The 26405-nt window shown below is 44.1% G+C and overlaps 1 protein-coding gene across 2 annotated transcripts in view; it reads left to right on the top strand.

Moving 5' to 3' along the window:
- DOCK1 (dedicator of cytokinesis 1) overlaps positions 1–26405 on the top strand; it is a 503869-nt gene that overhangs the window by 440421 nt on the left and 37043 nt on the right. For both annotated transcript variants that reach the window (XM_023637097.2, XM_023637090.2), the window contains exons 36-42: positions 983–1023; positions 2300–2390; positions 5747–5866; positions 20223–20312; positions 21184–21288; positions 25247–25388; positions 25522–25600. In XM_023637097.2, the coding sequence (XP_023492865.1) occupies positions 983–1023; positions 2300–2390; positions 5747–5866; positions 20223–20312; positions 21184–21288; positions 25247–25388; positions 25522–25600 (668 nt within the window). The remainder of the gene's footprint in view (positions 1–982; positions 1024–2299; positions 2391–5746; positions 5867–20222; positions 20313–21183; positions 21289–25246; positions 25389–25521; positions 25601–26405) is intronic.

Genomic DNA, 26405 nt, shown 5'->3' with positions numbered 1-26405 from the left:
TTATTGGATGATTGTATGCCTTTATAATGGTGATATTCACTAGCTATCTCAGGCACCCTTTCTAGAGGTGTAACATTGTGTTGAGGTGCTAAGTTTCACGTTGGGAGTGGCGATGGTCTTTCCCTTACCTCAGGCCTTGTTAGGTGACTGTTCTATACCCTTCTGGTGCCTCATATACGAAAAAGATTTTAACATTAAGAAATATAATTTTGACAGAAATGTTTATGCTCACCCAGAAAATATTTTACTATATGTAGAGATAACCCATTGTTTGTAATCTGCTAACTAAACCTTTCTCCATCAGTGCTTATACACAAGGTGTTTTTTTAAGTGGCAACCAGTTTGCTTACTATATTTTAGAAGGTCTGTCTGTCTAGAACAGCACTGCCCAATAGAAATTTCTGTGATGATGAAAATGTTCTGTATCTGCACTGTTTGATACAGCAATGCTAGCCCCATGTGGCTACTGAGCACTCAAAGTGTGGCAAGTGCAATTGAGGAAGTGAATTTTTCATTTTATTTAATTTAAATTAAATTTACTTTACATTTGAATACATGTGGCTGGTTGCCTTCTTGTGGCTCTTGGTGAGGCTGGCCCCAGCGTGCTGAAACCATTTTGATGATGCTTATTCCCAGGTTTGGGATCTTTAATTTTTCTTCACTTCTAATGAGATTACTATGGTTAAGAATGGTTAAGATAGCGTATCTTTGGATAGTATCGGGTTTGAACTGACAGAAGTAGATTTCAGCCATCACAGTGTTCAAAGTGTAGGAAATGTAATCGTTAGAATCACCTTCTGAAAAAAGTGAAGGATAGTGTAAGATGATTTTGCATTTTATGTGAGTTTATGATTCTAATCCCAAGAGCTGGTTCCATTTGGCTGTTTTCGACACAAATTGAAGAACCGTGAATTTTTAATGTGCTTGTGATGCCTTTCATAGAACAGGTTTCTTAAACCAGTGTTGTGGTTTGATTTTTCAGAATTTCTACAAAGAAATTGAAAGAGAAGAAATGTATATAAGGTATGTAGGCATCCTGCCTGTCTGCACCGTCTGCATGTTTGTTATAATTGCTGTTTGTCAAGTCTGTGCTAAGAAATGTTTTATAACCGTGCAAGTTTATCTTGTAGGAAATCGTGGAGCCTAGAGCTTGAGTTGTTGGAGCTCCCAGTTGTGTTCCCAGGCCTTGTGCAGTTTGTGCCTGCTGGCGCAGAGGTTGGGGGGGTCATCCTTAGCCAGCTCCGAAGCAAAGCCATAAATGACTATTTCACAAGGTTTTCATACCTTCTGACCAATTCATATGACTCTCTTGAAAAAAAGGCACCACTACAAATTTTAATGTTTCACAGTAAGCCATCTGATCAAATGAGAAGTCCAGTTTTAACTTATCAGACATAGACAATGTTATAATTTTTCAGCCTATTCTTACTTTAACTGACAGCATATTCTTGTGTTTTGTATTATCTCCTGGGTTTTTCTCCTTCACTTGCCCTTTTCTCTAGAGTGATGGGCTGTGATTGATTTCCTCTCCTTCTTGGTCACTTTTAGGGGCCAGTGTTAAATATTTAGCGAGATTACCACTTAGAATAGACCAGAATAAACATGTAATACACATGGCATTAGTGTTTAATGGTGGGTTTACTATACCAAGCATTATTTTCTAACTTTTGATTTCTAAGATTTTTTTACTTTCTCCTTTAAAAAAGGAGAAATATAATATAAAATATAAATTTAATAAACTGGGAAAACAATCAGCTTCTTTTATCTTAAAATATAGGTTGTTCTATATTAAAAAAAACCTTTATTTCTTTATGGCAGAGAAATATTTTTGATCACATTCAATGTGATTATTGGAGCTCTTTATTTTTATGGATTTGTATTTTTATGGATTTTTTTGTGTATTTGGATTCAATAGAAATTTAAGAAATCACAATCAAACTGTATAATCTCATTTCGAATGTATGCAGAAAACTCTGGAAAAGATGAAAAGGCATGAGAAACCTTGAGGTACAATTTTACCTTCTTGTGCCATCTTCATTTTTGTCCTGAAAAAAGAGGATTTAAATTAAAATATGTATATATATATGTGTATATATATATATATATATATATATATATTATCGTATCTTACTCTTGGTTTTTCTTAGAGCTTTCTGCACCAAAAGCTTTCAAGGCATGAATTGTGAGCATTGTACAAAGAAAATATAGATATGATTTACTGTAGAGTTTAGCTCTTGCAATCCTCAACACAAACTATTTGGCGACATTTTATGAACGTACCTCTTTTTTATCACCTCAGGTATCTGTACAAGCTCTGTGACCTGCACAAAGAGTGTGATAACTACACGGAAGCAGCTTATACCTTGCTTCTCCATGCAAAGCTTCTGAAGGTAATAAAAGCTACCACACGCTTTTATGATTCTGTCATTATAAATTAGAAGGTTATTTAAAATTTGATTTTTCTGTGACAAATTTTAGTAAACCTATAATTTAAGATTTTATGGATATTGACTAAATGCAATGACATAAACAGAGATATTTAGGAAGTACTTGGATTATACATTTGGCCCTACTGAATGCATATTTCACGAGATGTCATCACTAAGCAAGTTATCACTAAGCGTCGTAAACACTCATCATTGGGCTGTCAGCTAGCAGTGAGTTAGAGATTCTTTGATTTCTTATTCATGCCAGCAGGACTCAGTGATGATGAAGAATGACAACAATAAGAAGGAATTTCTGTGGTAGAATAGCTAAGAGACAGGATGAGACATACCCCTAATTATCTTAACAAAGAGTATAGGGACCAGATCATGACTTTTCTCTCCATGAGTTCACGTCGAGATCTCCTGTTAGTCCATCAGTTCACATTAATCTCCTGCCTGATTCTCCTGGAGAGTGTTGCTCCTGAGCACAGGTCTGGCATGACAGTTGTCAGCTCTCAGCGGTTCTTTTGTTATGCAGATAGCTTTTGATATTGCTTTTTTTTTTGTTTGCGGTAACATATTCATGCTCTCCCCCATATCCAGTTCCAGCCCAGCTAGTCATACAGAGTGGACCCTCAGTAAATAACTGGGTAGATGAACGGATGGTTGGATGGATGGGGAGATAGATGGATGGAAATGTGGGTAGATGGATAGATGGATGGAAGTATGGGTGGGTGGGTGGATGGATGTGTGTGTGGGTGGGCGAATGGATAGATGGATGAGGGAATTCCTACACAGCCTCTAGTTTTATATTTTAGAACTTTAGCAAGTCATTAGATTATCTTTCCCACGATATCCTTATAAAAAATTGAAAAATTAGGGGCTGGCCCCATGGCCGAGTGGTTAAGTTCACGTGCTCCACTGCAGGAGGCCCAGGGTTTCTTTGGTTTGAATCCTGGGCATGGACATGGCACTGCTACTCGAGCCAGGCTGAGGCAGCGTCCCGCATGCCACAACTAGAAGGATCCACAATGAAGAATATACAACTATGTACTGGGGGGCTTTGGGGAGAAAAAGGAAAAAAATAAAATCTTTAAAAAAAATTTTGAAAAATTATCCACTGGATAAACAAAAACAGTTATAAGAATTAGAATTTAATTAAGTGACGCTACAGAAAGACTACTCATTCAAGGAATCCTGTCCCTGAACTCAGGCCAGCCCCCTAAATGCTAAAAACCTGAATGAAAAAAACCAGATGAGACTGTGTTAAAATGGGCAGTAAGCAATATCTATTGGGTGATGAGAGGCATTGAGGAGAACACTGTGTTAGGGAGTGAAACTCTGGCAAGAATCTTCTAGCCTTTGGCCCATCCGGAAATCTCCAGTAGGTTCTGTGACACGAATAAGCACAGGCTGCTTCAGAGACATTGCAGTGTGGAGATTTCCCTCTGCCTGAAAACAAAGGGGTCTATTACAAAGAAAACACAAGGAGGCTCAGCTCAGTCTGGATGCCTCGTCAATAGTCATCAATAGTCCCCATTTGGCTTCAAAACATATAAACCTTTCCCAAGTAATGTAATTTATGAAGATAGAGATTTCGGTTCATGCAGCTGACACCAGCTGTCTCACTATGAATTCTAATGGCCTTAATTTGTTAGAAACCCAAATTTCAGTAACAAGGCGTTTTTGCAAATATGAAGATATTTCTTTTATACCAGAGAAATGAAAATGAGGTTGACAAACTGCCTGCTCACCCTTACTCTCTCTCACATAGTACATAAACTTTTATATGTGTGCGTGTGAATGTAAGAAATATATATGTGTGTGTGAACTATCATTTGTTTAATCCCTGAATTTATTTAGTACAGATGGATTTGTCACAAACCACATGAGGGTGTGTTTCACAACCCAAATCGGTAGTCCCAATTGCATTAGTCAAACTTTAAGGTGAAAATATGTGCAAACTACTTAAAGGTTTCTCAGTCTTACTTGACAGTCCTAGAGCTGCAGAGCCATTCTGGCCCCATGCTCTGAGCCCTGTTCCGTGGAGCCCTGGGGTCCAGCAGGAGGTGTCCAGGGCCCCTCTGGCTTAGGGAAGGTGGGGAGGGGTGTGTGCTGTGTGAGCCTCTTCGGGAGCCTTGCCGCATTCCGCAGACCCCTGCTCCTCATTTAGCAGGCTAGTCCCTTTGGGCCTTTGCCCTATACCACAGTGGTCCCTGTCCAGCTCTTCTCATTTTCCGTGCCCCACAAAATGTGGTACCACAGTTAGTCTCATTGCTCCAGATGTGGCCTGACCAACACTGAGTTCAGTGGGGCACCCCCAGCCCGACTTGGGTTCAGGCAGCCTGGAAGTCCCTTGCTTTCTTTGCAGCACCCTCACTGTGCTGTCTTAAAACAGGTCAAGCTCCACTGCCTGGGTCCACCTGATAAGCAAGCTCATTCTAATTATGTCCTCCGAGGAGTCTCCCCAGACCTCCCAGTGTGCAGTCTTGCTTTCCACTCTTAAATGACCATGAAATCTTTTTTTGCAGTGTTATTATATATCATTATCCTCTATTTGTAATAGCACTTTCTCTGGGTCAGGCACCTTCAGACTCATCTTTGCCCTAGTGCTTCTCCCATAGTAGCCCTATGCCTAACGCCCTTGGTTTGTTGGGCCTAAGTTCAGGAGTTTACATGTCAAATGAGCTTGGCTTCACTTTGGTGCGTCTCCCCAGCTTACTGAGACCTCTGTCATCTTTCATAAGTCCACCGACACTTCCACCAACACTGGCTGAGCCCTGCCTCTGTGCCAGGCAGTGTGCCTAAAGCTAATGGTACAAAGGCACTTCCCAGTCTGTGAGGAGCTTGATAGCTGATCAAGTCCCTTTCTTTATGACTTGTAAGTGTGATCCACGTGCCTTCTTGCTGTTGATTGAAATGCTGAGCAGCACAGGACCCAGGCCAGCACCCTGGGACTCCCCACTCGAGACAGCCACAAATCACCTGGTTTGTAATTCATCTCAGATGTTGCAAGGCCTTATCAGCAAGCTGACAGCTCTGTGCTTTCCAGATCCTTGGTGGGTTTCTCTTCTGTATGAATGTAGACCCAACTTTGCCTCCCTCTTGTCTTGCCTTCCTCTTGGGGCCTCTGCGCAGAGATTCTGCCCTCATTTCCAGGCCCCGACAGCCTGATGACAGCAGCCCCAAGTGTCCCTGGAATCATGGCCGCGTGTGTGCACCGAATGTGGAGCTCACTGTGCATTCTGACCTGAGGGTAGGCAAGTGGTGTACCGGACATGCCTTCGCCTGGCACTACTCATGCATTGCTTTTGCCACAGTGGTCCGAGGATGTGTGCGCAGCCCACCTCACCCAGCGGGATGGGTACCAGGCAACAACGCAGGGACAGCTGAAGGAGCAACTCTACCAAGAAATCATCCACTACTTTGACAAAGGCAAGGTAAAAAAATGCAGTTTTTCTTGTTTTTCTTATATGTACCTTCCTGCAGTGTTGTAAATACATTTTTTAACACTTGATGTTTGTGAAACCAGAAATTTGTTACAAATCATGTTTTGGAAGGTTATATGCATGGTCCTCCAGCTGGTATTTCTAAGTAGAACTCTTTAAAAAAAATCGATCGTCCTTTTATAGATGCTCTCCTAAAAGTCAGGACTAAAAAACACCAGGATTTTTATAGTCCTTGCCAGAGAGAACCAAGTCTGGGACACTGGTTTTGGGGGGAGTTTCTGGACACTTAGAGCTAATGTATTGCTTTGACAGTTTGTGTTTTTCTATTGTCACCGAAAAATTAATCCTATCATAGTACCAATATTAGCCTGCCCTGGTGGTCTAGTGGGTAAGGTTCGGCACTCTCTCTACCATGGTCTGAGTTCATTTCTCAATCAGGGAACCATACCACCCATCTGTCAGTTGTCACACTGTGGTGGCTGCATGTTGTTGTGATTCTGAAAGCTCTGCCACCGGGATTTCACATACCAGCGGGTCACGCATGGTGGACAGGTTTCAGTGGAGCTTCCAGACTAAGGCAGACTAGGAAGAAGGACCTGGCCACCCACTTCCGAAAAAATTGGCCATAAAAACCCTGTGAATAGCAGTGGAGCATTGTCTGATAAAGTGTTGGAACGTGAGAGGATGGTGCAAAAAGACCGGGCAGGGTTCCGCTCTGCTGTCCACAGGATCGCTAGGTGTTGGAATCCATTCTATGACACTAATAGCAACAGGGACCAAGATTGCTCCATTTTGGCAGCTCCTAGATTAATTGGCTCAAACAGAATTGTTTATTCCATTGACTTCTACTAAAAGGAAACATGCCATCGTTTTAATCAGCCAGGAATAGATCTCAACATTGTTGTTCACATGGTTCAGATAAGCAGTAACTATTAAAAAAAGGAGCTGCTTCAGCTTTGGAATTTTTCAAAATCTGCCGCCAAAGTGACTTCAGGGCTCCTTCTGAGGCTTTATCAAGATTATTAACTCATCTCGTTACCTGCTCTTTTTCACTCTGAGAAAAGTGACCAGAGAATTCTATGAAGATAACCTGTATTCCCTTCCTTGGGCTGTGGTGACAAACCTCTACACACTGGGTGGCTTTAAACAACAGAATTTATTTTCTCACAGTTCTGGAAGCTGAAAGCCTGCAATCAACATGGCAGCAGGGCCATGCTCTCTGTGAGAGAGTGATTGAAGGGGAGAATTGTTTCCATGCCTTTCTCTTAGTTTCTGGTGTTGCTGGCAGTCCTTGGTTTTCTATGGCTTGCTGACACATCACTCCAGTCCCTACCTCCTTCATTACATGGCATCTCCGTGTGTGTGTCTTGGTGTCCAAATTTCCCTCTTCTAAGAACACCAGTCATTGGATTTAGGGCCCCCCCATCCAGTATTATCTCATCTTGACTTGATGACATCCAAAGACCCTATTTCCAAGTAAGGTCACATTCACAGATACCTGGGGCTAGGACTTCAATATGTCTTTTGTGGGGGGAATACAGTGCTACCCAAAACAGCACGTATATCAGGAAAGGATGATGGCTACCCCTTTGTGTGGCTGTCGACATAAACCACACCTTATTGACAAGATAATGTGTGTTTTATTCATTCCCTTCTGTCCTTATCATAGGACAAAAATAAAAATATTCAGAATAGCATGTGGATTGGCTGGCGGCCACTTGGAAATAAGGATCAGAAATGTTCTGTGGACTACACCCAGTCCTGTAGCGGAACAGAATATATTTCTTCATAGAAATGAGATGCTTTCACCACTAAGGCTAATTACTAAAATTATATTAGCTTAGCCACGAGAATCCTATTTCTCAGCGAACTGCTAAAGAAATGGAGCTGATTCAGCCATTCCTTCCCGTGATGGTTTTCTGGTTTGTTGTGTTCTAGTAAAGGGTGATCCGGTGCTATGGAGTGCAGAAGAGCAGGAGGTAGGGACCTTGGGAGGCCCAGGAAGCCCAAGGGCTGGGGGTCATCAGGGCTGAGGAACGTTTCCCTTTTCTGGTGCCCCTTCTGGGCTTGCCTTGTGGCAACACAGCCTCTGACAGCATCAACCCCTGAGCCCTCTTCAACCACATTCCACCCCGTGTTCCCTCCCTTGCTCTCTGTGTTTCGGCCACACCATCCCTTTGGAGTCCTCAAATGCACCAGCCCTCTGTGCCTCTGCCCAACAGGTTTCTGCTGCTCCTGCCCTCAGCTCGTTTCTTCCCATCTCAGCATAAATGTCACTTCTTCTCCAACCTCCACAGTGTCCTCTTTTTTTCCTTTACAGCACTTACCACAATTTGCAATGACAGATTTACATGTATATTTCTTTAGCAAGTCTCCCAGTAGGTTGTAAGTTCAATGACGATAGAAATCACACATAGTTATTCCCCACAACATATCTAAATCTCAGAACAGTGCCTGGTATATAACACAGTGGGCATTTATTTAAGGAACGAAGAAATCAGTGAAGGAATGAACGAAAGAATAAACACTACGTATTTAAGAGTGATTCCTAACAAATGAGAAATACTCATTTAGATTGGATTTAGGGCACCCCCGTCCAGTATTATCTCATCTTGACTTGATGACATCCAAAGACCCTATTTCCAAGTAAGGTCACAGTCACAGATACCTGGGGCTAGGACTTCAATATGTCTTTTGGGGGGGGATACAGTGCTACCCAAAACAGCACCTATATCAGGAAAGGATGATGGCTACCCCTTTGTGTGGCTGTCGACATAAACCAAACCTTATTGACAAGATAATGTGTATTTTATTCATTCCCTTCTTTCAATAAATAACAAATCAAAGAACAAAGTCCTTTTTCTTTTTTTGGCAAAGGCAGCCTCGTATGGAGGGAAAAAAGAATGTGTTCAATTTAAACAGTGGTTCTCAACTGGGAGCCACTGGATACTTTTAGGTTGTCATGGCTGGGGGAGTGGATGCTACTGGTATCTAGTAGGTTGAGGCCAGGGATGCTGCTAAATACCCTACAACGCATAGACAGTCCCCTACCACAAAGAATTATCCAGTCCAAAATGTCAGTAGTGCTGAGGTTGAAAAAATAATTCAAGTGACAAAGTACTACAGGTAAAAGGAGAAATGGGCTAAAGGAATGTCCCTGTGTTTTGGAGGAGACAGAAAGTTGGTTTTGGTAAAGGGATCAGTTAGCTAACCTGGAATCAGAAAGAGTGTGCTTGTTAACCAAAGTTCAGAAGGGTTGCCTTCACAGTAGCTGTTAGGGTTCTCTTGGCAGAACAGATTGAAAAGCCATTTCTGAGTATCTGTAACTTTTCCACAAGAATGTTAAAGAGAAACAAAGTCTGCTCGTCTGTCGAAAGCTAAAGTAAGAATGAGCACAGGTGAGGGAGAAAACTTCATCAAATGAAATTTGAAGTGCCTGGGTGATTAGCTGTGAGGAGGAAAAAAGCCATTTTAACATCAACAAGCGTTACGTTTCCTGGGAAAAAAATAAGAGGAGGAAGTAATTATTCTTCTTCTGTATCAGTTAGAATGGGCTGGAACATGCTGGAGTTTCAACCCTTGAAGTCTCAGCGGCCTTACCCAACCCAAGTTTATTTTTCCCTCATGCTAATTCCCATCCTCCCTTCCCAGAACCCAGGTGAGGAGAGGCTCCACCACAAAGGAGTGCAGCCTCAGGAGGGACCATGAGTTGCCAGCCCAGCCCTTACATGCCCAGAACTGTAGACACACGCATTTCTGCTTGTGTCATTAGCTAAAGCAAATCGCATGGCCACAGTGAACTGGGGCAGATGGGGAAGCGCCAGCTTCCGCTCGTACATCTCCCAGGGCATTTAATTAGGCAAGTGAGTTGGGGTTCTAATCAAGGGCTCTCAAGGCACATGGAAATTACCTAAATGTGTGACGGTTATGAAAAAGATACTGTTCACACTAATCGCCCAAATAATGTGGCTTCCCACAACTGGACATGTGAGAATAGAGTTCTCTCTCAGAACTTGTGTTGGGCCTTGACCCCAGTTGCTCCATAGTTGAATTTCTTTCTTTCTTTAGGGAGGGGTTGGGAATGGTGTAGACAGGCAGGGCAGTGCAGGAGAAGCCATGAGAGAATGGACTCCTGTTTCCTATGGCTGGGATGCTGGAAATCTCACCAAGCAGGGAATGGAGAAGACGGGGGGGGGGTCACAGTAGAAGATCAAAGTTTGGCACTTTGTGCCAGATTTAGAATCACTTTCATTTAGGCGGTAAGAGCGAAATGTGGGTGTCCCTACCATGTGTGGGTGTATGTAGTAATTTGAGAAACATTTGTGCCTTTTCTGAAAGTGATGGAACCAGAGAAGTGCCCAAGGCCATTGCTGCAGATTGTGAAAGTTGATTCTGGGAGGACCTAGATGCACAACTTTCCATACTCCATTCCCAGATGGCAATTATGTTGGGGGAAAAATATCTCTAAATGGCTCATGGGTGATGGGTGGCAAGAGTAATAGCCAATGGAAACTTGAAGGAAGGGCTTGGTTAATGTGGGACCCCTCTGAGCAAGTGGGCACCAGGGAAGCCGGCTCTCACAGTGGGTGGGGCTCTAACCTGAGGTGGCCTATGCTGGAGACCTGAGCGACGTGCGGCCATTGGTACTTGAGATGCGGCCAGTCCAAACTGAGATGTGCCATCACTGTACAATACACATTGGATTTCTAAGACTTAGTCTGAAGAAAGGAGTGTTGTTATGGGCTGAATTGTGTCTGCCAGAAATTCCTACGTTGAAGTCATAACCCTCGGTACCTCGGAATGTGACTGTATTTGGACATAAGGCCTTTAAAGAGAAAATGAAGTTAAAATGAGGTCATTGGGGTTAGCCCTGATCCAATATGACTGGTGTCCTTACAAGAAGAGGAGATTAGGACACAGAGGAAGGACCATGTGAGGACACAGGGAGAGGGCTCCATCTACAAGTCAAGGAGAGAGGCCTCAGAAGAAACCATCCTGCCGACAGCTTGACCTTGGACTTCCAGCCTCCAGAACTCTGAGAAATAAATGTGTTTTAGGCATCCAGTCTGTGGTACTTTGTTATGGCAGCCTGAGCTGACTAATACAAATGTCAAATATCTCATTTTTTGTTGTTGTTGATTACATGTTGAAATGATAATATTTCAGATGTATTAAATATTATTAAAATTCTATTTTTTTTTAATGTGGCTACTAGAATTTAAAATTACATGTGTGGGTTGCATTATGTTTCTGTTGTCAGAGCTGCTCTGAGCCAAAGACTTTTTTCTCATTGAGCACCAAGAACGTTATGTACCAGCACATCCACATGGATACGTGCTGGTGGTCAGCGGAAGCTTTGCTGCGTCCTTGGCGCCCTCACAGGCAGCCAGCTTTGCTTACGTGCCTGTTGGTATATATTCCTTATACTAAGTGAATGTTTGAAAAACTGAAATACGTTTAAGAGAATTAGAAAATGGGGACCAAAGCCAGGAAATAATAGGATTTGCATCAGAATGACGAGAAACCATAATCACAAGCACCAAAATTAGATTTTTGTTCCTGTGACCCAGTGTCATTTCTGTAATTTTGAAATAACTGTCAAGAGTATGGTAATGATTAGCATTAGGGAATTTGGAGGGATGGGCAAGTTAGCGGCTCCTTTATGGCCAGAGATTCTCTGAAGGAAGTACGTGCAGACAAGGCAAATGGTAGGGAGGGAAGGAAAGAGGTAGAAACAGAAGGAGTTATGAAGATAATTCGTAAGGGATCAAGAAAAAGCAACATAGCTTCATTGGAGCAAGATGGTATTTTCTGATACTTACCTATTTTATTATTAAAGTTTAGAATGATGCCTCTCAGTTATGTTTTCTTTTGTGCTTTGACCAAAGTCTATTATAATCCTATTGTTAGTTTCCCAAGCCCTTAAGGATGAGTCACATTTTCTCCTTGTGATTTGAATAGCCAAGTCGGGAATGAGAGTCACTGACAGGCTAGCTCTGGGATCTGCACCGTCCTGGCCGGCTTCTCCCTGAGCCTCTGCTGGACGGCTTGGGTCTCTGGGCAGAAGGCTACCAGTAGAGCTGGCTCATCTGCTGTCTCTTCTCGTGAGCTCTCATTCTCCCAGGCCTCCCAGTCTGAGATGCATCACCCACTCCCCTTCCCAGGGACCCCCACACCCTTCCCTGCCATTCTGCTCCCTGGGCCACCACTCTGGGTTCTAGCAAAGTGCCTGTGGTATCAGCTCATACTTCAGGGGTCATCTACCTCCTCTGTAGGCAGATCCAGCCTTTGCACCTGGCAGGGGAGACCCCTCGCAGCTGGGCTCTCCCCTGTATATCTGTCCTGTCCTCACCCATGACTTCTCACCTTTTTCCAAACATACTCTTTGATTCCTAACCACTTGACTTGCATGGTCTTCCCTGGGTGTGGAACGGACCTTCTTGCCTGCTGTCTCCGTGTGCTGGACTTGTTCTCACCTTCTGGGCCTATTTCCATGCTCTCTCCACCTTGGAGCCTTTCCTGCCCCCACCATCCAAAGAGAGGGCCTCTCTCCAGGCATCTCTGCCTGGCCTTGGAACTATTTATATATATACCCTATATCCCAACTTTGAGTGTCTCACACTTTAGTGGCCCCCTGAGCCCCCTGGGATCTTGGTAAAATGCAGATTTTGATTCAGTCGATCTTGAGTGGGGCCTAAGTTTCTTCATTTCTAAGCAGCTCCCAGTAATGGCCATGCAGCTGGTCCAGGGACCACTCCTGGGTCACCAGGCCCTGCTTTGACTTAAGCTGCTTGAGGGCAGAGCAAGCTGTGTTTGACACTTCTGTTTGTCCCTCTGAGGGAGCCCTGTGCTGCACACAGACTGGACGCTCAGTCTTGTTTTTAAAAATAGACTTTATTTTTTAGAGCAGTTTTAGGTTCATGGCAAAATTGACCTGAAAGTGGAGAGTTCCCATATACCCCTGCCCCCACACGTGCACAGCCTCCCCCACTATCAACGGTGTCATTTTTTTTAATTGAATCGAGCAGATTCTGGCTAGTGTTTGAGCAAACAGTTGAAAAGTCCACCATCATTCAGACATTCTACAAAGTGTCTTCCTTTGGGTGTATTTGTCTCATTTGTGTGGTCTTGCCTCTTGACCCAGACTTTGAGCCCCGAGGGGTCTCAAGGTGTGCCCCTCGTCCGCCCTCCCCCCAGCACCTCACCTGGGGCACGTCCCTGACGTCACATCTGACTGTGCAGCTCTTAGGATCATGTGTTATCCGCAGGCTCCGGTCCCGAGTCTGGTGCTGACTTTGCTCAAGTGCTGCCTTCACTGCAGAGGTTGTAGGTCGGACAAAGACAAATTCTTGCAAGAACAAGGCCAGCCTTTCCTGCCTGGATTCTTGTGTGTCTGTAGACATTCTTTGCTCCGATGATCGCAGCAGTGCACAAGTGAACAAGCCGGGACAGGCACACGGGGGCCTCCAGCATCGGTGACAATCTCTGACTTCACTCCTGACGCTGGATTCACCCTAGCCCCACACTCTGCACAGGCTTCTGCAGCACATGAGGATTTAAATCTGAAGAATTTCTTTGATTTGATTTTACACTTCTTTCGTTTCAGGGGGGAAAAATGGCAATTCTGGTTTAAATCCATATATTTGTGTAAGGGAACTTCATACCACAGTTGAACTTGAAGACCAACCATTGCAGGAGACTGTGAAATTATAAAATGGAAACTGAATGGTACATCAACCTGGCAAAAGTATGACTCAGTGATAGCTCCATCGATACAGGCTGTCACCTTATATAATTAAGGAAATCTTCATTATATACGGAATATGTGGAACCTTCACAGCTAATTTTCACTGTTTTAAATGTGTATAGCTCCCTAGGGGGAATAGGGACTTAGAGAATCCAAGGCAGGTGTGTCTCATGAAAACCTCGTGCAGGCGGTTAAGGAGCTGGTGCCCAGGCCCGCAGATGGCATCTCCGTGTGCTGCGGGGAGAGCCGAGGGCACCAGCAAGAGCCTGGGGTCAGATTATGTTCAAAGTCTGTCTGCCTTTGTCCTCTGAAAGCCGCAACGCGGAATGGGTTTTCTGCTTCTTTATATTGGACACTCCAGCTTTTGAATTATGTTCTGTTATCTTTCTGTATTTCTTCCACACAAAATCATTCTCCTATTTTTGCTTTTCCACCGTTTCAAAAGTTTTGAATGTCTTTTAGCCTAGCTCTTGGTCTTTTCATCTTTTTCTTTCTCTCCATAAAATGTCATTTCCATCTGTTTCCCTTTGCATTCTCTTACAGTTCTTCCTTCCTGGGCTAATAATTACTCCTAGCGCCTTTTCCATTCTGTTTTTACCACCCATTTGCACATCCCCCCGAAAGCCTTCTGTCGGGTTTTATCCTGGCAGACGAACATTCTGTCCTGAAGATGCTCTGAATTGTCTGTCTTATTGTATTTGGTTGAGGCCTAGTAATTTTCAATAAAGCCCTTAATCCTAGTACTTCACTGAAAATTACCAGGCTTCTCTGTGGAGGATGAGTCAAAAATAGAAGGCCTGCTATCAGGAACATGTAGTCAGGGCGAGGGAGGCAGTATTAACCAATGTTAAACCCCTTCTGAAACCAAGAAACAGCCTGGCGGCATCGACAAAGTGGTCCATAGTCGATAGCGCACGTGACGTGTGAAGCTGTGTGCCTATTTTCAACTGGGATTCTGGTTCCTTTTCCCTTAAAATAACCTTGCCTCGACAGAGTTCACACTTTGCCTTGTGCCCAAGTCGAAAATGAGGCATCTTGCGTCATCTTGTGAACTAAAAATAGGGGTTTGGGCGCAAGATTCTGTTTTTGGTGGAAATAGTTGGATTTCTTTTCTGAGTATTTGGAGTGAAATTTTCTCCTCCTTTGAGTTTCCCTTTAAAATACAGTTGTTATTAAGAGGAATTGCAGGTACCAGGATAACGACTCCCTCTTATTGGTTTATTCTCAGCATTCCCCAAATTTTTGAAAATCCTGATAGTTGTCAGAATTTTTTCAATTAGCCAGAATTTACCCCACATTTTCAACGAGATCATATGTTAATTATTAAAAAAATACTCATTTATTATCAAAGCATGAGGAAATCAATTTTAGAATCGTTAACCACATTGCTCCCCCACTCTCTGCAGGATCCCTAACAAGTTTTTCTACTAACAAGCCTACTATGTGCCCGGTGCCATCCTGCACCCAAGAGTTACAGGGGTGGAGAAGACAGGCCTGCCTCGAGGCCCGCAAGTCGAGCATTAGGGCTTCTGGATAAGCAGATAAATATAATCCTCCTCCACTCAGTCACACTGGCGGGTACTGGATCTCCCTATCTAACAGGGACAAAAGTGATTACTTCTTCTAGGGAGAAAGGGAGGACTTCACAGAGGAGGTGACATTTAAATTAGTTTTTGAAGAATGGGATGAAGTTTGCCAGCTGTCAGCCAGGAGGGGCAGGAATTCCAGGGTGGGGATAAAGATCCTGAAGCCATCTCACTTTTCTGGGGAAGCTGAGAAGTCTATCTGTTGGAGGCAGGGGTTTCCTGGAAGACAGAGAGGACTAGGGAGCCAGTTTGCCAATGGCCTTGTATGTATCTTGAAAATAGTACTTACTCCGTAAAGTACGAGGCTGTGTGATGCAGATTTGACGTCCACATGCCCCTACCACACCGTTGTGGGCTGGTCTGCATCTGTCCACATATGCTCTGCTTCCTTCCTGTCCTGGGAGGGGCTCCCCATGCTCCTGTCCAAGGTGGCTCTTCCACCTGTGCCTGGATCCCCCCTCGCCCGTTCCAGGACCTCATGCCAGCCCATCTGCCCTCTCCCTGCAGCTTCCATGTTTTCCTCTCTCTTGGCTAATGCACACCTACAACCAGGTCATTGTTTCTCCCATCTTTAAAAAAGTCCTCTCTTGTTCTAACTCCCCTCTCTAGCTACTGCTGATTTCTCTTCTTTCTGGAATGCGCCTTAAAATGCTGTCTGTACTCACTTCTCCTGTCCTCTCCTCCTCTTCTCTCTGGAGCCCACTCCCATTGTAGGTGCCCCATAATTACCTGCGGATGATGGAGTGAGTGACAAAATGTGTGCCTTCTCCTTCGCAGCCTGGATTAGCCTAAAAATATATGCAAAATCTCTTTATTTAAAAAATATTTGACCCTTCCTCACTTTTTCTTCCAGGACATTAAAAGCTGAGCAAATAGTTTTCTGTTTTGACTGTTAAAGAATTGCTGTGGGAGAAAGAATCCATGTTGAGGAACATGATTCAGATGGGTAACGACTCCTGGAGTGCCTGGCTGCACCAGAAAGCGGAGTTCCTCTTCAATTTTGTTTGAGAGCCTTTCCACAAAGGCTTCCTAAGTCCAGCCCGAGTCCCAGATCCTGCTGGTTTCCTACCCCGAGGGGAGTGTGCCCCCTCGGACCACCTTCCTCAGGTGACTGGCTCCGTCTTGTTCACGCTGAGGGAGAGGATGGCGTTTTTACTGCAAGATCAGGCAGCTTTGAGCTGCAGACCACAGCGAGAATGCGCCATTGCTGGGCCAGGAGAGCGGGGCCTGACTCTCTCCTAGAAATGTCTTTGGGAAGATGTTGTTCCTTTGCTCAGTTTAGTTGAAGCCAGTGGAGAACACCAGGCGGACAAGGATGGGGCTTGGCTCAAGAAAACAGCCAGAGGCCTACTGAGAGTGGAGCTGCCTGCAAGGAGTCTCCGTTCTGGTGGAAGAGACTACAGGCAACATCAGGACCAACTGCACCACAGCCCTCAGAGTTGCTGTCCTTCTCAGGACACACTGTTTTTCCAGGGACTCCAGCCCCTCATCCTAGCAGGACTGGAAAGAGGCTCTCACCCACAACAGTCCTGGACTAGAGCACTGACCGGGCAGGGCCGTATGCTAGTTCTGGGCCACCTTGAGCCCCTCTGTCGCAGGGACCTCAACCAGTGGTCTGGATTCTTCCACGCCGTTGAATTTTTATTCATTTAAACATCAGAGGCCTGGGTAGGGCCCTGGAAATTCAGAGAGTAATTAAGTATGACTCTTTTCCCAACAACTGCCTGGAGAAACAGATAAATTTTAAAAGAATGACTGAACTTTCAGCATCCCATAAAGCATCTTCACCAGTGAGTTACTTACAACTAGTAAGCACATTAAACCAGAGCTGCCCACTGCTCTCCTGGTGAGTCATCACCAGCCTGAATTATTCGTAAGGGACAGTTGGCCCCGCTGCCATCTTTTCTTTCATCTGCTGCTGCCCCCTTATCCTGTGTGATCAAAATCGCCGTCCTATCGGACTGGTCAATCATCAGCCTTAGAGTTCTCTGTTGGAAATCAGTAGCTGACATGTTCTCTGCAGCCACTTCTGTCTTGCAACGAAGAAAGGAGTTTCATCAGAAGGAAAAAGTTTTCTATTCATGAAACTCGAAGACGTGAAGTTCCTGAAACCAAGAGGTTCCAAAAGAAAAGATTATCATCATCTCAAGACAGTGTAGCTCAGATCATCTGATGAAAAGAGGCGATGGAGGAACGTGCTCCATGTTGCGAGTAAACTCACGATTTCAAGCATGCTATACAATGGATTAAGGATTTCAGATCAGAAAATGGAGCTGTGTGTTGATAGGATGCTTTTTCATCTGCGGCTGGGTGAGCTCTTAAAGCATGGTGCGCTTCTCAGAAGGAAGCAGAGAAGGGGCATTCAATCGCACCGTTCCGATGATTCGGAATTGTCACTGAGATCACCTAAATCTAGTTTGTATTGAATCTGTTTTCTCTCTTGCGCTGAAATATTTTGCAAGGTATTCACGTTGGAAATATGAGTTACCCACACTCTTCAGAGCCCTATCCAATTAAAAGTAGATGAAAATCTGCTTAATGCAGAATCCTTTAAAACATGCTGGGGGCAGAAGGTGATGTGTGTTTATAGAAAACACATTCATGTAACCTCAGGGTGAGTCGGATAAGATATTTATTCAAGACTTATATTTCTTTTAAAAACAATTACTTTTGATATGTATCTCAAGCATCTCATCTGTCATTTAGGATAAAAAGAGATTAAGCTTTTTCTGAGCCATGAATTAGAAGACTTAACATTCCAGGCAGCTAAGAGTGTGTGCATTAGCTTGCAGAAAACTGAAGAAAAATCCGGTGAAAGAAAACAACAAGTAAAGGTAATGTTTTCTTTGAAATGGAAGTATGCTGAGGGAGGTACTGGTCACTGGAGCTGAAAACAAACATTGAAAGTGCAAGAAGCTCCCCTTTACTGGAAATGTGAGCTGGGGCTCTGGCAAAGGACCCGAGAAAGCTCTGGAGTAGCAGATGAAGATATTCAAAGATTGCAAGTCAACTTGGAAAGCTCCAGCAGGATGGAGCAGACAGGGGGTGTTCTCGGGAGGAAACACACATGTGGACCGTGGGGAGGGCATCTCAGCCACGTCCTCTCTTCCCTGGGCACTGGTCCTATCTCCGAAATCTTTTTCTGCTCTGGGCTTATTTTGTCTTTCAAAGTATTAAAATGCAGCTCTTATTCTAGAATAGCTTTTTTCTCATCAAACGTAGCAGATGGTTTCTTTAAGTAGTAGCTATGAAAGGAGTATTTTAAGTGTGTTGGGTGATTCAGTATCAGTAAGGCCCTCAATGGAGTTGTTCAGCTAAGAGAAGGCAAAGATGAGCAGGCTGGTGAGGGGCGGCTGGAAGTGCTGGCACACGGTGGTTGTTATGGACTGAATATTTGCGTCCCCCCAAATTCGTATGTTAAAGTTCTAACCACGCCGTGGTATTTGGAGGTGGGGTCTTTGGGAAGTGACTGTGTTTAGATTGGGTCATGAGTAGGATGGGGGCCCCATGATGGGGTTCGTTCCCTTATAAGAAGGGGAACAGAGAGAAATCTCTCTCAAGGCCTTGTGACCCCACAGTGAGAAAGTAGCTGTCCACAAGCCTGGAGGAGAGCCCTCCCCAAGAACTGAATGTGCCTGCACCTTGATCGCAGGCTTCCCAGCCTCCAGAACAGTGAGAAATAAATGTCTGTTGTTTAAGCCCCCATGGCTGTGGTATTCTGTTATAGCAGCTCCAACTAAGACAGTCATCGAGAACAAGAACTTTGGAAAAACATGAAGCTGAGCTAAGTCTCCACGTCCACCCTGCTGTGTGCCCTTGGGCAAGTTACTTGCCTGTCTGACTCCCAAATTCTTTCTGTGCAAAAGAAGGTAATAAAGTACCCACCTGACAAGGTGAGGGACTTAAGCGAGAGAACGTAGGTGGCATGTTGCTGGACATAGAGTAAGCTCACAATCACTCGCTCTAATGACCAGTGCTACCAGCCTGTGGGAGTGCTGGGAGAGGAGCAGCGGGCAATTCGTGGCTAGGGACACAGTATGTGGGATGGTTGATGCTTTTCTGATTCTGAGTCAACAACCTTCCGTTCTGTTCGATAAACATTGTTGAGCAGGCCTGGGGCAGAGGGTCTTGAGGTTTTGATAATGCTTGCTTCCTGCCCTCAAGGGACTTACAGGTTTGAAGTAGGGGGATCCTGGGTCACTGTGGGACACAGAGAAGGAGGGCGGGCAGCCCCTGGGAACACTCCTGGAAGAGATGGTTCCTCCATATTTTCCATATTCTTCTCAAGCAAACTACTTTATTTTATTTTTCCCAAGGAAAATAAGGGAAATTCAGGCCTACTATATGTATCAACAAATTATTCCACATGGAAAAGTTTATTAAAACATTTTAATAAATCAGTTACCTGACTGGGAAAGCCACTTTCAAACTATTACCATACAAAGTTCCCCCTTTCAAAATGATAGCAGGCTTCGCATCCTCACGGTATTTGCACCCATAAAGCGACCTTCTTGCAAGCCTTCATTTAGAGTTGAAATAGATCCTGGTCTTTCTGACAGTCAAAACATAGTGTTTATTTCGTGGGATGATTTGGGAAAGGAGCAAAAGCAGGCCCCTAGTTTCTCCATAAACGTTCCTCGCAGCCTCTCCTTTGCCCAGCCCCTCGGCTCCTTAGATAGATGGGCTTCAGTGGCCGGAACTGGCAGCCAGAGAGACAGGGCGGGAGTGAGCGAGGGTCGGGCCGGCAGACTGCTGTGACTGCAGGCAGAGGGCAGCGTGATGGATGAACCAGTGGTTGACCAGCTGAGTCAGCTGACGCCCAGTCTTGAGCCAAAGGACATGGGCCTCTGGAAAATATTGGTATTTTTCAACATTATTGTCGTAGTGTTTTCAGACGAAGCAAGCATATTTCTCAACTGTTTTATTATGAACGGCTGTGTTACTGTTTTACTTTTTGACTGTGTGATTCAGGTTTGAGTTTCTCTTTCTCTTTTTCCTTTGTTTTTCCTCACAGATGTGGGAGGAGGCCATTGCCCTGGGCAAGGAACTTGCAGAACAGTATGAAAACGAGATGTTTGATTATGAACAACTCAGCGAATTGCTGGTAGGTCTTTTTCTTTCTATCTAAATGAGCACAGGCAATCTAAACTTGTTTTTCTAGAATTTCTCTTTCCCTTTGAATGTTGGGATTCTCCTCAGACCTTCTGTGGCCTTGGCTGTGGTCCTCCATTTTGTTCAGGAGAACGGTCTTGATGTACTTGCTAGTTCATTCTGGGCCACAAGTATTCATTTTTTATTCCCAACTGAACGTTTGTAACCAAACTTTAGGACACCTATGAACAATTTGTACATAAACAACTACTGACCGCATGGGTACAGTGGTGTTGGCAGCCTAAGAGTCTCTGAGAGTCTCAGCTATTTAAAACTGCGACCCGTCTACAAGAGGCAGACGGCTAGTAGCCCAGGCTTTCTCCTGCCGCGGAAGCTCTGTCGGTTTCTAACGACTGCCTTCTCAGCTACATCATTTTTGTGTTCAGCAGACTGACTTGACGTTGTAATGTGTATCATTAATTCAGAGCAGAATTCTGCCCTTTAACATTCTTCTTTAATGTATCCCAGTATCTGATCCATACCATTTTAAAAAATACTAAGGACCAGTCATTTAATCAAAAGAAAAACCATTTCTGTGGCACCTCTTTGGGTATTGAAAACACCCATAAATCACAACTGGCTGCTGAATTTGACTTTTTTGGCCAGATTCCCCTGCTAAATTCTGGAGGATGAGTGAAAATACTGTCAAAGCTATGTGGTGAGATTGACCGCAGGTGCATGTACCAGCACTGCCCCTCCCACCTTCTCACTCTCCCACCGTTTTAGAGTTGCCAAAGCTTGAAGAGCCCACTGGAAGAATCCAGAAGAATGGATGCTCAAATACTCTATTCAAACCTGAAACACATTTTCTTTCTTCCTTTCAGAAAAAACAGGCTCAATTTTATGAAAACATCGTCAAAGTGATAAGACCCAAGCCTGACTATTTTGCTGTTGGCTACTATGGACAAGGATTCCCCACGTTCCTTCGGGTAAATTTTGATTCTGTTAGTCTGATCCAAGATTGCTCCCCAGGCACAGTGCCCCTTCCCCTTCTGAGGACAGACTTGGACTTTGCATCCTTGGGTCTAAGTCTGACTCTTCATATTTTAATAGCTCTGGTCAGCTTAGGGTGCCAGAGAGAGGCTGATAATATTTTCTTTGGTTTCATTTAAACTTTCCATTTGATTTTTCCTAAGCAGAACTCTCCTTCAGAGACTTATGTGTATTTTTTAAATTGTGGTAAAATATACATAAGGTAAAAGTTACCATCTTAACCATGTTTAAATGTACAGTTCAGTGGCATGAAGTACACTCACATTGTTGTGCAACCATCACCTCCATCCATCCGCAGATCTTGATCTTCTTCTCCAACTGGACCTCTGTACCCACTAAACAATCACTCTCCCTACTTCCCTCCCCTGGACCCTGGCAAGCACCATTCTACTTTCTGTCTCTATGAATTTGCCTCTTCTAGGTGCCTTATGTAAGAGGAATTACACAGTATTGGTCTTTTTGTGTCTGGCTCATTTCCTTTAGCATAATGACTTCAAGGTTCATTCATGTTGTAGCATGTGTCAGTACTTCATTCCTTTTTATGGCTGAATAATATTCCAATGTACAGGTAGACCACATTTTGTGTGTCCATTCATCCTTCAGTGTACATTTGGGTTGTTCTGGCTATTGTGAATAATACTGTTATGATAATAGGTGCTTTTAATTATATGAGAAAATGGAAGTGGATTTTCATGGCCACAATGCTGGAAACTCTGAATCACTCTCCATCCCTTGGTCAGGCATGTGCTGTTTGACACATGATTGAAAAAATACTGTGATCATCAGCCCAATGCCCATTTCCTAATACTCATGGGACTGGAGGAGAAATCGTGTATATAAATGCTGCCTGACCTCCCAGTAGAATTGTTTAAAGCTTCTCAAAAGCTCATTCTTAGATGCATTGACCAGCGAGTCATGATTTCCTGTCGTTTCGTATCACATCTTTTTAAGACACATGGTTTTCTTCTGTTCTTGGAGACTGTGCATGATTCCTCTGGTTTTAGGGCAGCAGAAGCTATGTGCCCAGAGCACAGCTCCCTGGGGCAGTTAGATCCAGTTAGGGCATTTCCCCAGTCCCAGAGGTGTGCTCCTCGGGCCCCAGTGTTTCTGATTCCACAGGAGTTCCTGGTAGTTAAGACATCCCTTCATGCTGGCACCGGCAAGAAGGACTTCCTTGGTGAGGACCTGTCATTGTTTGTAAGAATGTCAACAAGTGACCCTCGCGGGGCTGGCCTGCTCCAGAAGGTGACCTGTTGGCTGGTCCCCTCACTCAGGGTCCTGCCAGGTGACAGAGGCATCTGGCCCTGGCCCTGTCACTGCTGGCCGGTCTCTCCCTGACAGCCTTGCCTTCATTGTGCAGCTCTAGCGTGTTCCAGGGGATTGCACTGGGCCGTCTCCCCCGTCAAAAGGACAAAATGCAAAGTACAGATAGAGAGTTGAACGAACTTGATTAATATTGAACTGACTTTCCCGCCACACCTGAATAATTCTGTGGGGCTGTAGCAATATATTTACTACGCTTCACAGATCACCTGTCAGGGGTCAAGCTGACAATGACATTAGCAGTTACAGAAAAGTGGGCAGGATGTTTGGCTACTTAATGCAGTGCTGGGAGAGCAGCCTCTGAGAACCGACTAGCTGTCCCTTTTGCTTTGTTTTTCTTTAAGAATTGAGCTCTTCTTTTTTTATTCATATTAATATTTATGACTCTTACACGAAATAAATATCGTTGACTATATGTGCATTTCCCCCTTGTTTTTGTGTTTGAAGGGACCACTTCAGAATGCAAAGTAATTGACATTTCTAGAAAATGTTATTAGTGTTTTCATCTATAACTCACTAGTGTTTTTCTATTAAAGCCTTTATATACATTTTTATTATTATGTCTTTCTTCTGGTGTAAAGCATGATAAATGCCTGCTAGTTACACAGTAGCCTGTTATACATTAAATCTTCCTGAATTTCTGAAATGTTTGTCTTAATATAGCCTTAAAAGATGCCCACACGGTGTATTTATATTTCTAATTAAGACTACATATTTCTTTAGTTTCTGCTTGACATTATTTTTTAGAGAAAGAGAACATTTTTCTCCCATAATGGGTACTTTAAGACATACCTAAGCACAAAGTGAAAAAAATTCAATTCTTAAACTGTTCCTTCTTTAGTGATTTACAGGAACTCAGACTAAGTTGGGACTAGGGAAGGAGGTAAATTGAATACCATAGGATTTCTCTTTATCTTTTAAAAATTCATTAGACAAATTTTAATTTGACTTTGAACTGAGTCTCTAGGAGATAAATATAAAAATATGCAGTGGATATGTGGAAGACAACAAATACGTGGACAAAGAGAACAGATTAGTGGTACCAGAGGGAAAGGAGGTCGGGGGTGGGCAAAAGGGATAAAGGGGCCCATATATATATGGTGACGGACAAAAATTAGACAACTAGGGGTGAGCACGGTGAAGTCTGTTCAGAAATTGATAAACAATAATGTACACCTGAAATTGCACAATGTTATAAACCTTTATGATCTCAATAAAATTACTGGGGAAAAAAATATGCAGTGGAATGCTCTTCTGTCTGTCTCTCTCTTTCTCTCTGGCGTCTGTCCAGGGTCATGACAGATAACAGAGCTGCAGCTGACTCATGACCAGCCAGTCCAGAGCCTCTTGCCCAGTGTCCCCTGGTTGAAACAATAGATATGCCCACGCACCTGAGTCTCACAAGGAAAAGTGTCAGCTCCCAGCCTCCTATTTCTCAGGTCCCATGGCTTCTGCTCACTGTCTTTTCCTTGCTGCAGTTTTCATTTGCATTCAGATGGCCCTAAGGTGGGGCAGGATAGGTGAGGGCAGGCTTCAGGAACCAGCAGTAGCATCATACTACCCATTGCCATCTTTTTGTGACCCAGTTGAGTCTCAGAACACACTTCCTGAATCTGTGAAGGTGCAGAGACCTGTTACATCTTGGAATCAGAACTTTCCTTTCATATATATTTACAGAGTGATGACGCCACACTCAGACAGAAATGGTTTCACCAAGACAGCCTGTGTAAGGAGGCATGCTTACCTAGTTAACACCCACCCCAAGGTCACCTAGCCCGGCCATCTATACAACCCCCAGATGGACTCTCCAAGTCAGAATTTATGCAGGTGACAGAAGTGTCATTTGAGATGGAAAAACCCCAGCCCTGAGAAGGAGAGCTCTGTGTGTTTTACCTTGTCATTTGTTGGTGGAGGATTGTCCACACAACAACTCCGAGTGTGCAGTCAAGGAAGTCCTGCCGTCCGCCTTGTCTCTCACCACCAGGGGAGGCCGAGAATCTCGCCCCTCTCTGCTTTGCTCTGGACCTCTTTCCCTCTGCTTCTGAGGGTCTCTTGGCTGTGTCCTACACTGTGTCCTACAGGAGTCAGCTTGGGGTGGACATGCTCAGGTTCTGAGGCCCCACTTTCATCTCATGTTCTCTTAAATTCCTTTTGGCAGGATAAAAACTATTTAATTAAGGCCTACCTGGAAAAAAAAAAAAAAATGAAAACCATTATCCACTTGCCCTGGGGTCTTTATGCTGCCTGAACATTTCATGCCCACTAGAGTATGGGCTCCCATTGCTCACTTGGTTTTCCATAGTTTTTTTTCAGTTGGTTGTTACTGTTCAGACTAAAATATATTATGAGACTTCAGTAATGTTGTGTTCCGAGCTTCTTAAACAGCATTAACTTTCGTGGCTTACGTTCCCGTGTTCCCGATTAAGACGACCAGTGCAATTACAAGTTCTTCTTCAGTTCAGTGACATTTTTTTTTAAACCGTCAAGCATATTTTGACGACCAATGCATTTGTGTGTGAACTCTTCCTGGCCCTTTCCCTGTGGTGCTATTTAATGAATGTCTTATTCCAGGGGAAAGTTTTCATTTACCGAGGGAAAGAGTATGAACGCCGCGAAGATTTTGAAGCTCGGCTATTAACTCAGTTTCCAAACGCCGAGAAAATGAAGACGACATCTCCACCAGGCGACGATATTAAAAACTCTCCTGGCCAGTGTATCCTTTAAGACAACCGTATGGAGTATAAAACGCTTGCAAGGCCGTTCACTTGGATGGGTGGGTGTGCCTGTGGGCCTGGTCATGGTTAATGTCCACGCTGTCTTTATGATCCTTATCCCTTCCCCTGCAGATATTCAGTGCTTCACAGTAAAGCCCAAACTCGATTTGCCTCCTAAATTTCACAGGCCTGTGTCTGAGCAGATTGTAAGGTAATCGATCCATTTTTATTACCAACATGAGGGTGGTGAGAGGCTGTATAGGGATCTGTCATTAATAATTTCACCTTTTAAAGGATGGATTTTAGCCTTTGATTAGCTTTCCATATGCTCTTTCTGTTTACTTAGAAGAGCGGGGAAGCAAATTATTTTCAGCATCAAAGAAGTGAGGGAAGAAGTTAATATGTGTGGGCTGGGAGGTGGCAAGGGCAATTCCTTTCCAGTAGTTTGAGAGGCAAGGGAAACTCAAGGAGGGGGAGGGGGCATTCTGGTCTCCTTATGACCCAGCAGGTGGCAGAATCCCTGTAGAGCTTTTCAGCAGCGCACAAGCCCAGCCCACACTCAGCAGATCTGAGTCGCATGCCGGGGTGTAGCCTGAGGGTTTGCATTTGATAAGGAAGGAAAGGGAGTTGGGACATTGGCTCTAGGGGTGTAATCCCTTTACCCTACAACGCGGAGATTGCATAACATGGGATGATGAGGCGGATTTTAACACTCCCGAGTCAACTGTCCAAATCTGAGTGAGATTTCCTGCCTCTCCATTGAATTGCACCTGACTTAGAAATGGTGTGGAAACACCCGCTTTGGATGTTTCTTTGATGTTAAGAATTTTCTTTTCTATTTGATCATGTTCTGATGAAAAGATCAACTTCTCTGAGGGCCTGATAATGCTCAGGATCTGCTTATTTCACATCCTGAAGTTTGGTGGGTCGTGCTCTTCCACCAAATTCACTATGTTTCTTTAACCTTTCGTCAGCGATAATGGGGAATAAACCAACACTCTGGCCATTGACAGGTG

Source organism: Equus caballus, chromosome 1 (assembly GCF_041296265.1).
Source record: "Equus caballus isolate H_3958 breed thoroughbred chromosome 1, TB-T2T, whole genome shotgun sequence".
Classification (NCBI taxonomy): domain Eukaryota; kingdom Metazoa; phylum Chordata; class Mammalia; order Perissodactyla; family Equidae; genus Equus; species Equus caballus.
Note: the sequence above shows the minus strand (reverse complement) of the source record. Positions and strands in the feature narration are given on the sequence as shown.